Here is a 12,694-nt window from a genome sequence, read left to right on the forward strand (position 1 = left end):
CAAGTTCTGAAAAGGCTTTATTACACAGAGGAGAAGGGGTTCAGTCCTTCTTGGCTGCGGCTTTCCTCATGGCGGCCAGGACGTTGCTCAGCTCCTCTCTCTTCCTCTTGGCGCGGATGTGTGTCCCCACCTGCTGGGCAAGGAGGGCGCTCAGTCCGGACCCGAGTCCCAGCCGGGCCCCTGCGCGCGACGGTGCACCTACCCTTTTCTTTTTTCTTTAAAAGATTTTATTTAATTGAAAGAGACAGAGAGAGAGGGAACACAAGCAGGGGGAGCGGGAGAGGGAGAAGCAGGCTTCCCGCTGAGCAGGGAGCCCGATGCGGGGCTCGATCCCAGGACCCTGGGATCATGACCTGAGCCGAAGGCAGACGCTTAACCCACTGAGCCGCCCAGGCGCCCCATCACCTACCCTTTTCTTGATGAACTTGAGGGCGCGCTTGTCCTTGGAGACCTTGAGCAGCTCCATGGCCCGCCGCTCATAGGGGGCGAAGCCGCACACCTCTCGGATCATGTCCCGCACGAACTTGGTGTGCTTGGTGAGGCGCTGGGGGGAGGGCGGGCGTCAGGGCGAGGCGCCCGGGGCCTGGGGTCCGCGGCAACGGGGACGGGCAGCCCCTCACGCCCGCCTTCCCACAGCGGGACGCCCCCGCTCGGGCCTGGCCCCAGCGTCCGCTGGCCGCGCACGCGGTTCCCAGGGGTGTCCACCCGCCGCCGGGGCGAGCCCTACGCTCGAACCTCCGCGGCTGCCGCTGCCCCCCCGCGCTCCGTCGCTCGGCCGCCGGGGCCCTGCTCTCCTCCCGCCAACACGCCCCCCGAGCGCGCGCGCCCGCACTCACCCCGCGGCGGCGGCTGTGCCTCGGCTTGCTCACGTTCTTAGTCACCTTGTGGCCCTTGTTAAGGCCCACGGCCATCGGGTAGCGCAGAGCCATGGCTGCAAACGGGAGCGGAGAGGGGAGCGGAGGTGGGTCCGGGCTCGGCCCCCGCCGCCCGGAACCCCGCGTCCCGACTCCCCCGGACCCCCTCCCAGCGCCCAGCCATAGCCCTAAGACGCAAGGGGGCCCCGGAGTCCGGATGGCGGCAGATCCTACCCTCCCGATGCCACACTTACCGGCCGCTCCTCAACGGCTCCCGCGGCGGAAGGGCTGTCGCCTCGCGGAACTCTGGGCTATCTAGCTTCCGCGGGTCGAGCGGGCCAGAGAGGCAGAAACGCCGCGCGCTCCCCCTGGCGGATGGAGGCCCCGCGGTCTCCACGCGCACGCGCGAACCTTCTCCCTGCGCATGCGCGCTTACAGTAGCGGGTTGGAAACTAGCCTTGGCCGGCGCTGAAATGACTTCCTTTGCCCATGGGTTGAGGGTTGGAATCCTACTTCTGCAGCTTGCTGGCTAATCCCACCTGGGCCCGGGCTTAGGGACCCTGCGCCAGGAACTTCAGCTCCCAGTACTTGAATTTCCTCGTGTATAGAATAACGAGAATAAGGGGCGCCTGGGTGGCTCAGTTGGTTAGGCGTCTGCCTTCTGCTCAGGTCATGATCCCAGGGTCTTGGGATCCAGCCCCGCGTGGGGCTCCTTGCTCCCGAGGAGCCTGCTTCGCCCTCTCCTCCCCGCTCATTCTCTCTCTCTCAAATAAATACATAAGTAAAAATCTTTATTAGAATGAGGACAATAATAGTACCTATTCCCAACTGTTCGAGTAAGGTATAGTGGTACTCGACACAAAATAAAATTTCCATAAACAGATATTGGCTTCATTCTGTATGACACCAAACTGTGTTAGAACTGAAGAAGGCGATTTGGTGTAGTACACCCTGACGGCGTTTGATATAATTTGATGTAATTTTCGGTGGTGCAGGGACTGGAGCCACGGTAGAAACAAAAAAAAATTTTTTTTTCCCGGTTTTTATCTTTGAATCCTACCTATTCCCAAATGACGGTTCCATTTTGGGTTAGTCTCTTTGTGGTTAACCCTTCTAACACTTGCTAATTCTAGAGCTTTGCACAGCCAACAGTAGCTAGCATTTTGCAATATTGCATTTATTCTACAGTTTTTAACTGTGCCAGTTGCTTTTTCTTTATGCAAACCACACTCATTTATCATTTTACGGAGAGGAAGTGTCAATTTTTCACTAAAATTGATGTGCAGATAAATATAGCCAACACTTTGTTTAAAGTCCCTTGTCAGAATCCTACCTCCTGCCACGGACTTCCTCCCTCTCTCTCTCTTTTTTCAGATTTTATTTATTTATTTGAGAAAGAGAGGGAACCCAAGCAGGGGGAGTGGGAGAGGGAGAAGCAGACTCCCCGCGGAGCAGGGAGCCCGATGCGGGACTCGATCCCAGGACCCTGGGATCATGACCTGAGCTGAAGGCAGATGCTTCACCGACTGAGCCACCCAGGTGCCCCTTCCTCCCTCTCTCCAAGCACATTTCCTTATCTATAAAATGTTAAGGGGGCGCCTGGGTGGCTCAGTCGTTAAGCGTCTGCCTTTGGCTCGGGTCATGATCTCGGGGTCCTGGGATCGAGCCCCGCATCAGGCTCCCTGCTCCGCAGGAAGCCTGCTTCTCCCTCTCCCACTCCCCCTGCTTGGGTTCCCTCTCTCACTGTGTCTCCCTCTGTCAAATAAATAAATAAAATCTTAAAAAAAAAAATTAACAATGGTAGCACCAACGTCCTGTTGTGAAGATGCCATGAGATCACTAATGTCACAGGCTTAGTGCCTGATAAACATTTCCGTCATCGGCACACAAACCATGTGCTTTATACTGCAAGTAAGGCCTTTGGCCCAGAGTCAGTACCTCTCTTCGCACCCCTGACTTCCCGGGTGAGATCTACGTCTCTCAGGTGGAGAAGTCTGGTCGCCTGGTCCCCATACACACATCCCTCTTTACCCGCCTGCCACCAGCAAACTGGAAAAACTAAGCAATGTGAACAACTTATGTGCAAGGGAGGAAGGATTTTTATTATGAAACAGAAGGCTGGGTCCAGCCCAGAACACATTCTTTCCCTCCTCCCCGCCTCAGACCCCATGGGCAGGTGAAGTTTGAAGGCTGTCCCCTGCTTGGGGCCAGGGTAGGGGGACGCTCCAAGGTTGCGTCAGTGGAAAGAAGAGATCAGGGAGGCACTGGCTCCAGGTGGGAGATGGACAGGGCCCCCAGGGTGCCCTGTTTGACATGGCCAGGGGCCTGGCTCCAGCTGGGAGATGGACAGGGTCCCCAGGGAGCCCTGTTTGACATGGCCAGGGGCCTGGCTCCAGCTGGGAGACGGACAGGGTCCCCAGGGAGCCCTGTTTGACATGGCCAGGGGCCTGGCTCCAGCTGGGAGACGGACAGGGTCCCCAGGGTGCCCTGTTTGACATGGCCAGGGGCCTGGCTCCAGGTGGGAGACGGACAGGGTCCCCAGGGTGCCCTGTTTGACATGGCCAGGGGCCTGGCTCCAGGTGGGAGACGGACAGGGTCCCCAGGGTGCCCTGTTTGACATGGCCAGGGGCCTGGCTCCAGGTGGGAGATGGACAGGGTCCCCAGGGAGCCCTGTTTGACATGGCCAGGGGCCTGGGCAAGTCACACCACCTGAGCCTCAGCCTTGTCATCTGCAAAATGAAAGCAGCAACCGTGTCACCCCGGCCGTAGTTGTGACCGTTTCCAGGGGCTGGTAGACTTTCTCGGTTGTCCTTTTCTGTCTTGATGACTCTGTCTTGAGCCACGGTCAACAGCTCAGAGGTGTCTCGGTTTGTGTCGCCGCCACTCTGGGGCGGCTGGATGGAGGGTTCCCCTCCGGGAAGATGAAGGAGTGCCACGGCCGGGGGCTCAGGCAGCAGCGGCAGCGGTGACGTTGAGCTCCTGGCGGATGAACCAGGCCCTCGGGTGCGGCAGCCAACCCCGGAGCAGGCAGAGCAGGTGGAAGTGCCACGGGTAGAAGACACCAGGGGCGCGTGTGGCGCCGCCGCGGATCACGGCCAGGGCTGCCTTGGGCCCTGGGGCCGCCTTGGCCCTCGTGACGCCCCTGGGGACAGGAGGGCTCGGTGGAGACGGCAGCTGGGCGGCCCCCCACAGCCCCCTGCCCCTGTTGGCCCCGGGCCTCACCTGACTCCCTCGGCGGTCGAGGCGCGATCCCGGAGGCCCAGGACACACATGGTGATGGCCACGTTCACGTCCTGCACGTCCAGCTCCCGCCGTAGAGAGCCGAAGAAGCCGTCCAGCGCGAACTTGGCCGCGGAGTATGGGCTGGAGAAGGATGTGGGCACATGGCCTAGGAGCGCGGGAAGACAGCACCTGAGTGACCACGCGGCGCTCCCCCTCCTCCAGGGAGCCTTCCTGCCCTCCCCAGGCTCGCCCGCCTCAAGCCCTGTGACCTCCCGACTCCCCGCCCCGCGGGCACGCACCCAGCAGCGAGGACACGACCACCAGGGAGCCTTTGCTGTCCGTCAGGCTGGGCAGCGCCAACGAAGTCAGCTGCACGTAACTCAGGAAGTTCACCTGGAGGTGGCGACTGCGAGTCACCGCATCGCGGAGACACTCGGGCCCGGGAGGGGCGGGGCCTTGAGGCGGTGGGCGGGGGCTGGTAGGGGCTGGACCTGAGGTGGGAATTGGGGCGGGGGGGAGGGTGGAGCCTGGGGGATTGGAAGGCTAGGGCGCGGGGCGCGGTGGGGCGGGGCACCTGTAGGAGCCAGCGTGTCGCCTGGACGCTCCGGGACCGCGTGCCTGACGGGGTGGCGCCGAGGTGGTTCAGCACGAGGTAGTCCAGCCCTCCTGGCCCGGAGAGGCCCATCAGCAAGGAGCTAGTTCTTGAGGCTCCGCCCCTGGGCCCGAAGAGATTTCGCCCCCCCCCCCCCGCCCCTGGCCCCGTCACCTTGAACTAGAGAAGCTCCGGCCAGAGCACTGACCCAGTGAGTTCCGCCCCGGTGGCTCCCCGCCTAATATCAAAGAGACCGGGCCCTACTCCCTGGATCCTGCCAGGATTCGTCCCTGATCCAATAAGGCCCAGCCCAGAGTTCCGCCCCCTGGAGGCAATGAGCCTCCACCCCCCCAGCCACGCCCCGGACCCCATAAACCTCCGCCCACCGACTGCCACGGCCCCACCCCTTTCGGGTCCTGCCCGGTGAGGCCGAGGCCCCAGTACCAGAGTCCAGGCCCCGCCCCTCACCCAGCTTGTCCAGCGCAAACCGCACCAAGCGCTCGGGCACCTCAGGGGAGGCCATGTCCGCAGCGATGAAGAAGACCTTGGGAGCGCCCAGCTTCCGGCAGTTCCCTACCACCTGGGGGGGCCAGAGCTGCCCGTGGGCCCGTCCACCCCGGCTGGGCCCCCTCCACCTGCTAGACCATTGGGGCCCCAGCCTCAAGCCCCCTCCCCGACTCGGAGCTTCAGGTGACATTCAACATTATTCCCAAAGCTCTGCCACTGGGGTCACAAACCGGCAGCCTGCAGGCCCAAATGGGGCACGTTTTATTTGCTCAATACCAACATTTAAAACTCAGGGGATTTCATATAAATCTCGATATTTCTGGCCTCTCTAGAAGTTTTGCAAAGTCCGTCCCCAAGAACCGTACATCTCCTTAGAGCCACAATGGGCTGCTGCTGAGCAGTGTCCACCACCCCTTGTCTGAGGTTGAGAACCCTGGCTGCCGGCACAGGCTTTGGACACCACCAACAACCCCAGTTTTGAGGAACACTCCCTGTCTTACACTCACTGCCTTAATGGATCAACCCAACACCATAACCCAGGAGAAGGTACTTTAACTGTCTCTGGTTTGCAAAAGAGAAAACTAAGGCTCAGACGTTAAGCTACTTGCCTAAGGTCACCCCGGAAGCCTGGATCTTTGCAAGGAAGGATTTACACCCAGGCCCCGTTTTCCAGCCACTCCCGCCCCACGAAATGGGCTGCCTCACCTTTTGCAGGAGGGCCTCGGTGTGGGCCGTGAGCACCAGGTGGGCGCCCAGGCGCGCGTAGAGATAAGCCAGCTCCTCCCCAATGCCTGCGCTGGCCCCGGTCAGCAGCACTCGGGCTCCCTGCAGGCCAGCTAGCAGGGTGCAGGGGTGATCAATCCTGGGGTGGGGGGCGGCACCGGACAGCTGGCCCGATTCCTCCCTCCCCCACCTCCAGGCACTCACCAGGGTCAAAGTTGTCATCCCAATAGTAGGAGAAGAACAGGGCCCCCAGCCCGGTGAGGAGCAGAACCTTCATGGCCAGCCCTGGGTCTGCAGGTTCTGCAGTGGGAGAGAGGACAGGCACAGGGCTGGCCCACAGCCACCCCCATTTCCCCAGCTGCGCCTTTGTTTGATGAAGATGCTCCAGGCCCTGCCCTCTCTCCTCCATCTCGGCAGGTGCTGCCTGGTTCAGGTCACTACATAGCTTCCCCTGGCCATTTCAACAGCTTTCTCCCTCCTCGAAGCAGCTAAATGACATCTTGCCTCCCCCTGCTGAACATCTTCCCTATTTCATTTAGGACAAAAGCCAGCCTCCTTGATGGTCAAAAAGGCCCTGCAGGGACCAGCCCCTCTGGCTCACTCGGCTGTGTGCCACACCCATCTCTTCACTGTTCCCCAGAATCGGCCAGTCTCCAACCTGCCGCAGGGCCTTTGCATTGGCTATTGCCTCTGCCCGGAATGCTCTTCCCAAATAGAACCCAAGGAGTTGCTCTCTCACTTCTTTGAAGTCAGCACAAAACTGACCTCCAAGGGACATTCCCTGGCCTCCTTTTCTAGAGCGCCTCCTGGTCCCTCTCCTTCCCTTGCCTCCCTCTACAACTGCCAGCCTCTCAGCACTTGCCAGGACCTGAAATTGTCCTGATGATTTGTTACATGTTCACTGGCCCTCTCTCCTCCTAGACTATCAGCTCCATGAGGCAGGAAGGAAATGGAAACCTGCTGCTGCTTTGTTCACTGTTGGGACCTCAGGGCCCCAAACGGTGCCAGACATGCAGTAGGACGCTCAACAGATACCAGACTGACCCTGAGTGATACGAAGAACATTGGAGAGAAGAGCTGGGGGCGGGGGGCAGAAAGACAGCTCTGTCTGGAGACACCCAGAAGGAATCTTAGGGCTCGGTAGGGGACACAGGGGCCTGTGTCATTAGAGTTAAGATGTGACTTCAGCTGTGGGAGTGGATTTACTTGTTCCAGGGAGAGGGTGAAAGAGAGAAACAGGCCAAATGCTTAACGTTTGGGGGGGGAGCGGGTCATGAATCTTCCCTGAGAAAGGCGCAGGACCATCACATCTTGGGCTTTCTGTCCTCTGAACTCAGTAGGACAAAGAGGAGAGGGGGGCTTCCAGAGCTGAGAGATGGTGGGGTTGGGGTGCCTTCAGATCTCTAGATCCAGGCCTCAGTTCTTCGCCCCCCACTGCAAAGTTCCAGCTGCCTCCCCCATCCTCCTACTCCCTCCCTCACCCTATGCTTTTCCGGCAGCCAAAGGGATCTTCCAAAGAAATCTGACGTTCCCCTTCCTGCTCCAAACCCTCCTAGGGTTCGCCGCTGCCCCCCATGGAGACCAAGCTCCTCACCTCAGCCCACAATGCCCCGCGCGGGTCTGGCCCACCTGTCCATCCTCATCTTCCACCATTACTGTCTATGAATCTTTCTCAGCTCTCAGAAAGGGGCACTCGCCCTTCCCCAATCACGGCAGCCATCCCACCTCTCCCCACGTTCCGGGGGAAGCCCGCGGAGCCCCGCAACTTGACTCTCTTCCCACCTTGACCCCAGCAGCTATGCAGGGGGAGGTGGGGACGGGCGGATGAACGGCTAGCTGGCTGGCCGTCTGGGTGGATGGATGGATGGATAGATGGACGGATGGATGGGTGGATGGATGGATGAAGCAGCCGCCTGCGATGGGGGAGGAATTGGGAGAACCAGACCCTCGTAGAACGTACTGGTCCCCTGACCTCGCCAGGCCTCAGTTTCCCCTCTGGACAAAAAAGGCGTGCGACGTGCTGCGCGCTCCCAACCTCGCACTCACCCACTCGGGCCTCAGTTTCTCCCACCGTCCAGCGGGGCTGGGGTCCGGGCCTGGGAATCCGGCGCGCGCCCCTCGGACCTCCCTAAGCGGCAGCGTCCAGCCGGACCCCCGACCGCGCCCCCTCCCTTAGGGGCCGGGTCACGTGACACCGAGCCCACCCCCCCGGGGGCGTGGCCTAGCCACGGGAACGCCGTGCCCGGGCGTTGCCCGGCAACGGCATTCCGCCGGGCTCGCCCCCTCCGGGCCCTGGTCCTGGTCCCGGTCCCGCCCCCTGGACGAAAGCCCCACCCTGGACCAGATCACGTGACGCAGGGCCCCGCCTCTTTCGCACATTTCCGCCGTCGCATTGCCATGACAACCATGCTATTGGCCCACTCTTCGTGGTCCTGGGCCCTCAGTTCCCTGCGTCGGCGCGGGTGGATCTCCCGGGCCCCGACATCTTCTTGGGTCACTTTCAGGCCTCACTCTAGACGCCTGACTCCTCTTTTCCCCCCCACGCTACCCGGGGCCGTGCCAGGCCGGTCTACATTTCCCAGGAGTCTTGGCGGCTAGGCGAGGCGTCCGGCGCCTCACGGGGCGTCCATTTCCCAGGCAGCTTTGCGGCGGACGGGCTCGGAAGATTACACTTCTCAGAATCCTTTCGCGCGGTAGGGCTGCGGTCCCTCTCCCGGCGTCTCTGAGCCGTCGCGCGACTTCGACTCCCGCAGGCCTTTGCGACTAACCAGGGCGACTACGCTTCCCAGAGGCCTCTGCGGCGCTGTCACCGGAAGCGGCGGGCGAGTGGAGTGTCCTTGCGCGCGGAGCCGAGCGACCATGGTGCCCCGAGTGTGGTCGCTGATGAGGTGCGTCGGGCTGCCGGGTGTGCCCCGAGCCCCCGAGAAAGTCCCCTCCTGTGGGCACTACCTCTCGTTTGCTTCCAGCTGGATCTCCGAATTCCGTGTCCCCATCGCCCCGATGGGGAAACTGAGGTTCAGGCGGGGAGGGCCTTCCCGAGATGTTCTGTCGCCTCCTTCCCGCTTCCCAGCAAGCCCTTGCCTCCTGATTGTGTCGGAGTCCCCGTGGCCTCCTCTGTAAGGTGGGAATGCCGCAGGCGCTGTACCAGGAAGTTCATGCGTGCCCAGAGCGACGTATGACACACGGGAAGCGACCAGGGCCACTTGGAAACCCCTCGAGGGTGGCGCGCAGGTCGTGCCTCCCGGGGCTGGAAGGCAGAAAGTCAAGGGTCTTAAGTGTTCACGGTTCCCTGCTCTGTGTGCGGGATCACGAGTGACCCGTCTTCCTCTCCGGGCCTCAGTTTACCAGTTCAGTGGGGCCGAGTCGCTGTGCTTTGCGCAGTGTAGATTGAGTGTTGTGCACGGTAGGCGCCAGGCACGCCTCTGGGCCCCCGGGGTGCCTTGTTCTTCTGTACTGGCTGCCTGGCTTCAGGTGTGTCACTCCTAGGACTGTGGCACCCGGGAGTCGGACTCCTCTCCCCGCGTGCGCCTAGAGCGAGGAGTGCCCGAGGAGCTGCTGAGCGGCTGTCCTTCCCTGACTGCAGGTTCCTCATCAAGGGCAGTGTGGCCGGGGGTGCAGTCTACCTGGTGTATGACCAGGAGTTGCTGGGGCCAAGCGACAAGAGCCAGGCTGTCCTTCAGAAGGCTGAGGAGGTAGTCCCCCCAGCCATGTACCAGTTCGGCCAGTACGTGTGTGAGCAGACCGGTCTGAAGATGCCCCAGGTACCCTGGGGCTGGGAGTGAGGCTAAGGCTTGGTGGGAGGAGGGTGTCAGTTCTGGGGTGGCTCTTGGTCCCTGGTCCCTCCAGCCCTGCCTGGTGTCCTTGGCCCTGGGCTTTGTGCTGCACTTCCCTGCCTCGGAAAGGGGCTGGGGCTGCTGGCCGGGCCCTTCCCTTTTCACCTGCCCCTTCTCCCCTCTCTTCCCAGCTCCCAGCCCCTCCAAAGTTTAACTTTCACATCCGTGACACCTGGAATTCAGGTAGGCCCTGGTCCCTGTGCTTGGGGGGTGGCCCCTGATACCCCCCAGCCTAGCACCCCCTACCACCGCTTCCTGGTCATTCCTTTCCGTTGCTCCCCTTGCTGCTCCGTGCAGCTCCCACGGACCTAAAAGAGGAGAAGGGGTGGAGATTTCAGGGAGGTGTGAGCAAGGTGGAGCCTCCTGTGAGGATGGGTCACATTGGAGCTCATCGTGTGATCTCAGACAAGAGTAAGCCCTGCCCCGTCTCTGCCTCAGTTTCCCCATGTGGGAACCGATGGACCTGGAACGGTGCCTCTAAAAGCCTCGCAGAGCTAGGGTTTCCGGGGGGCTGATGTTGGACTAAAGCGGGGGGCTGAAGGCGCTGGGCCCTCCCTCTCCACAGGCATCATTATGGTGATGTCGGCCCTGTCGGTGGCCCCTTCCAAGGCCCACGAGTACTCCAGGGACGGCTGGGCGTACCTGAAGGAGCGAACCAAGTAGCCTGTCAGAAGAGGCCACCTGCCCCGGTCAGGAACAGGGGCAGGGGCACCATAGACCTGGAGACTCCAGACTGGGACTGGGACCCCACACCAAGGGCAGCTCCTGGCCTTGCCGGCCCAATAAAAGACTTTGGAAGTGCTCCCCGACCCGTGTGCTGGCCCTGGGGACTTGGGGTGGCCTGGCTGGTGCCCAGAGTGCAGGGGCCCGGGCTTCTGGCACCGAGCCGCTCTACAGGGCCTGACCTTGCCCCCAGGCCTGGGCTCACCCCTTTGCTGTCCGGGGCCCTGCCTGCTGGGCCCCCAACCTGGTTATGGGGATGGGGAGTAGACGCTTGGCCCTGGTGCTCCACTGACCATGCTCAGGGCCTGGGAATGGGTTGAGGAAGTACTGAGGGCCAGCCCAGGTTAGGGATCTCTGCTCGTGGAGGGGTGAGCCAGGGTGGGGCATTCTGGAGGTTGGGACTCGGTAGAGTGGGCACAATTCATCAGTTCATCTCTCCACATGGCCAGGAGTTCCTGTGGCCACGGAGCCTACGTCTGGCTCAGCTCACTGATCACCTGTGTCTCGTCTGGTCCTGGCCCTCCCTTGCCTGCTCCCTACCCACATTCTACCCTCTCCCCACAATCTGGGGATTCCTGGGACCACAGGCTTCTTGTCATTACAGTGGGGGGGGGGCTTCCGTACCCAGAGAGGTTCTGCCCTCCCTGCATCCCCTGCTCCCCTGGGAAGGCTTTCCCGCCCCACACTGGGTCAGCTGCCTGGTGACCTGAATGTTCCCCCCCAACCCCACTGGGAGAGTGGGCCCTGGGAATACTCCCAGCCCGGAGGGCATCCCACCATGACGGCAGTGGGAGGACATCTGTGTCACAGACAATGGCGGGTAGAAGGTGGGCTTGGCTGGGAGCCCGAGACTTGCCCAGGTTGCCGCTCCAGGAGCACGGAGCAGGCCTGGCCAATGGTGCCCTGAGCTGACACGGGACCCCCCTGTTTCTAAGAGTTCTAGGGGTTATGTTGCTTGGTCTGGGGGACAGAGCTCACCGAGGCGCAGGAACTAGGAGAGGACTGTGGTTACCGGTGAGGAAAGCAGAGACTGGAAGCCAAGACGTTGCCCAGGCTCTCCAGGGATGAGAAGATCGTGTGTCCACGGGAGCTGTGGGGAGGAGTGTGTGTGGGGGTGATGGGTGGCCTGGCCTGGGGTGTTTGGGGAGGCAGAGCCCCGAGTGTGCCACTCTGCTCTCCAGGAAGAGTCTCTGGCTGGGTCTCCCATGTCCAGCGTGGCGCCTGCCCGCTCGTGCTGGGCCACAGGAAGGAGACGAGCAGGTCCAGGGCAAGGGCAGCGTGGGACCATCCCTGATCCCGGGGGCTGCCTGGGGGGGAAGCCAGCCCAGGTTTAGGGCTGAGCCCTGTGACCCACCCCAGCCTGGCACCTTCCACCAAGCCCTTCCCGCAGCCCAGGGAAGGGGGCCGACCGTGGGCTCCGTTTACAGGTGGAGAAGGTTGTGCGCAGCCTGGAGCCCGGGGAGTTAGCTTCAACCCTCCCCGGGGCGCTGGATTTCCAGGTGCCTCACCCCAATGGACCCAGTCCTGGGCCCTCGGAGACAGGAGGGTTTGCGCTCAGGGCACACAGGGCTGTGGCTGTGGCATGTGCTCCACAAGGTCCCTGAGGCCTCGGGACCCCGTCATCATCACTACCACCATTTTACAAAGACAGGCCGACATGGGGGAGGGGGAGACCTGCCAGGGCCGCCCTGCCACGCTCTGCACTCCAGGCAATGCCCACAGGAAGGGAATCCAGCCCTTGTAGGTCAGGAGGGAGCCACGCCAGGAACAAGCTCACACCCACGTGGGCGGCCGAGCCTGCAGCCCCAGCCACACTGCTCACAAGAGCGACTGCAGCCCCCGCAGGACCCCCATGCCAGGGGTGGAGGGGGCCGCGAGGTGGGGCTCCGGAGAAGCAGAGATGGCTGGGGGCGGGTCCAGGGGCGGCCGGGCAGACAGGCAGGGCTTCGGGAAGGCACAGGAGTGCACAGTGAGGGCCGGGAGAGGGGCATGCGGTTTACGGGTTGAGGGGACGGGCTGAGCCGGGTGCACCTGTTTGAGAGCACAGAGCGGGCAGGGCTGGGTCATCTCACAGAGGCGACACACGTACCCACCCCACCCCCCTCCAGGCCCCACTCCTGGGACCTGCTGGGGCCTCAGGCGGCTCCGAGCCCTCAGGGGCCCTCAGCAGCTCTGCGGAGCCGGCTCCAAGCCAGCCCCTGAAACAACATAAGCTCCGGTGTGTAGCCACTGACCACATG

At 62.1% G+C, this 12,694-nt stretch overlaps 3 protein-coding genes across 6 annotated transcripts; 1 reads left to right on the forward strand and 2 right to left on the reverse strand.

The window, feature by feature from the left end:
* Nucleotides 1-4: 4 nt before the first annotated feature.
* Nucleotides 5-1,243, reverse strand: RPL36 (ribosomal protein L36). The gene is made up of 4 exons (XM_025861327.2): nt 1,109-1,243; nt 837-931; nt 410-544; nt 5-130 (listed from the first exon to the last, which is right to left on the reverse strand). Exons 2-4 carry the CDS (start codon nt 927-929, stop codon nt 41-43), a joined length of 318 nt encoding a protein of 105 aa, XP_025717112.1. The 5' UTR covers nt 930-931; nt 1,109-1,243; the 3' UTR covers nt 5-40.
* A 2,247-nt stretch (nt 1,244-3,490) lies between these two features.
* On the reverse strand, nt 3,491-8,408 carry HSD11B1L (hydroxysteroid 11-beta dehydrogenase 1 like). Of its 3 annotated transcripts, none has more exons than XM_073887208.1 (8): nt 8,276-8,408; nt 6,103-6,198; nt 5,881-6,011; nt 5,113-5,248; nt 4,651-4,742; nt 4,376-4,469; nt 4,077-4,242; nt 3,491-3,996 (listed from the first exon to the last, which is right to left on the reverse strand). In XM_073887208.1, the coding sequence occupies exons 2-8, from the start codon at nt 6,173-6,175 to the stop codon at nt 3,801-3,803; spliced, it is 888 nt and encodes a 295-aa protein (XP_073743309.1). In that variant the 5' UTR covers nt 6,176-6,198; nt 8,276-8,408; the 3' UTR covers nt 3,491-3,800. The 3 variants fall into 3 exon arrangements, with proteins under 3 accessions (XP_073743309.1, XP_073743308.1, XP_025717254.1); XM_073887207.1 differs by lacking the exon at nt 8,276-8,408 and adding an exon at nt 7,945-8,219; XM_025861469.2 differs by lacking the exon at nt 8,276-8,408 and adding an exon at nt 7,945-8,218 and having other exon boundaries at nt 5,137-5,248.
* Nucleotides 8,409-8,613: 205 nt separating this feature from the next.
* Nucleotides 8,614-10,533, forward strand: MICOS13 (mitochondrial contact site and cristae organizing system subunit 13). Of its 2 annotated transcripts, XM_073887209.1 has the most exons (5): nt 8,614-8,786; nt 9,482-9,659; nt 9,863-9,914; nt 10,297-10,423; nt 10,487-10,533. In XM_073887209.1, exons 1-4 carry the CDS (start codon nt 8,758-8,760, stop codon nt 10,392-10,394), a joined length of 357 nt encoding a protein of 118 aa, XP_073743310.1. In that variant the 5' UTR covers nt 8,614-8,757; the 3' UTR covers nt 10,395-10,423; nt 10,487-10,533. The 2 variants fall into 2 exon arrangements, with proteins under 2 accessions (XP_073743310.1, XP_025717256.1); XM_025861471.2 differs by having other exon boundaries at nt 10,297-10,533.
* The last annotated feature ends 2,161 nt before the right edge of the window (nt 10,534-12,694 follow it).

This window comes from Callorhinus ursinus, unplaced genomic scaffold, assembly GCF_003265705.2.
Source record: "Callorhinus ursinus isolate GAN/ISIS: 27379988/994484 unplaced genomic scaffold, GSC_fseal_2.0 scaffold77, whole genome shotgun sequence".
Lineage (NCBI taxonomy): Eukaryota > Metazoa > Chordata > Mammalia > Carnivora > Otariidae > Callorhinus > Callorhinus ursinus.

What these genes read in the sequence shown, in the direction of transcription:
- RPL36 (XM_025861327.2), bottom strand. Translation starts at nt 929, where the DNA reads ATGGCTCTGCGCTACCCGATGGCCGTGGGCCTTAACAAGGGCCACAAG. An exon ending in GGCACAGCCGCCGCCGCGGG is followed by an intron (nt 545 to 836) that starts GTGAGTGCGGGC and finishes CCCTCCCCCCAG; the next exon opens with CGCCTCACCAAGCACACCAA. An exon ending in TCAAGTTCATCAAGAAAAGG is followed by an intron (nt 131 to 409) that starts GTAGGTGATGGG and finishes CTTGCCCAGCAG; the next exon opens with GTGGGGACACACATCCGCGC.
- HSD11B1L (XM_073887208.1), bottom strand. Translation starts at nt 6,175, where the DNA reads ATGAAGGTTCTGCTCCTCACCGGGCTGGGGGCCCTGTTCTTCTCCTAC. An exon ending in CCGAGGCCCTCCTGCAAAAG is followed by an intron (nt 5,249 to 5,880) that starts GTGAGGCAGCCC and finishes TGGCCCCCCCAG; the next exon opens with GTGGTAGGGAACTGCCGGAA. An exon ending in TCGACCGCCGAGGGAGTCAG is followed by an intron (nt 3,997 to 4,076) that starts GTGAGGCCCGGG and finishes TCCTGTCCCCAG; the next exon opens with GGGCGTCACGAGGGCCAAGG.
- MICOS13 (XM_025861471.2), top strand. Translation starts at nt 8,758, where the DNA reads ATGGTGCCCCGAGTGTGGTCGCTGATGAG. An exon ending in CGAGTGTGGTCGCTGATGAG is followed by an intron (nt 8,787 to 9,481) that starts GTGCGTCGGGCT and finishes CCCTGACTGCAG; the next exon opens with GTTCCTCATCAAGGGCAGTG. An exon ending in CCGTGACACCTGGAATTCAG is followed by an intron (nt 9,915 to 10,296) that starts GTAGGCCCTGGT and finishes CCCTCTCCACAG; the next exon opens with GCATCATTATGGTGATGTCG.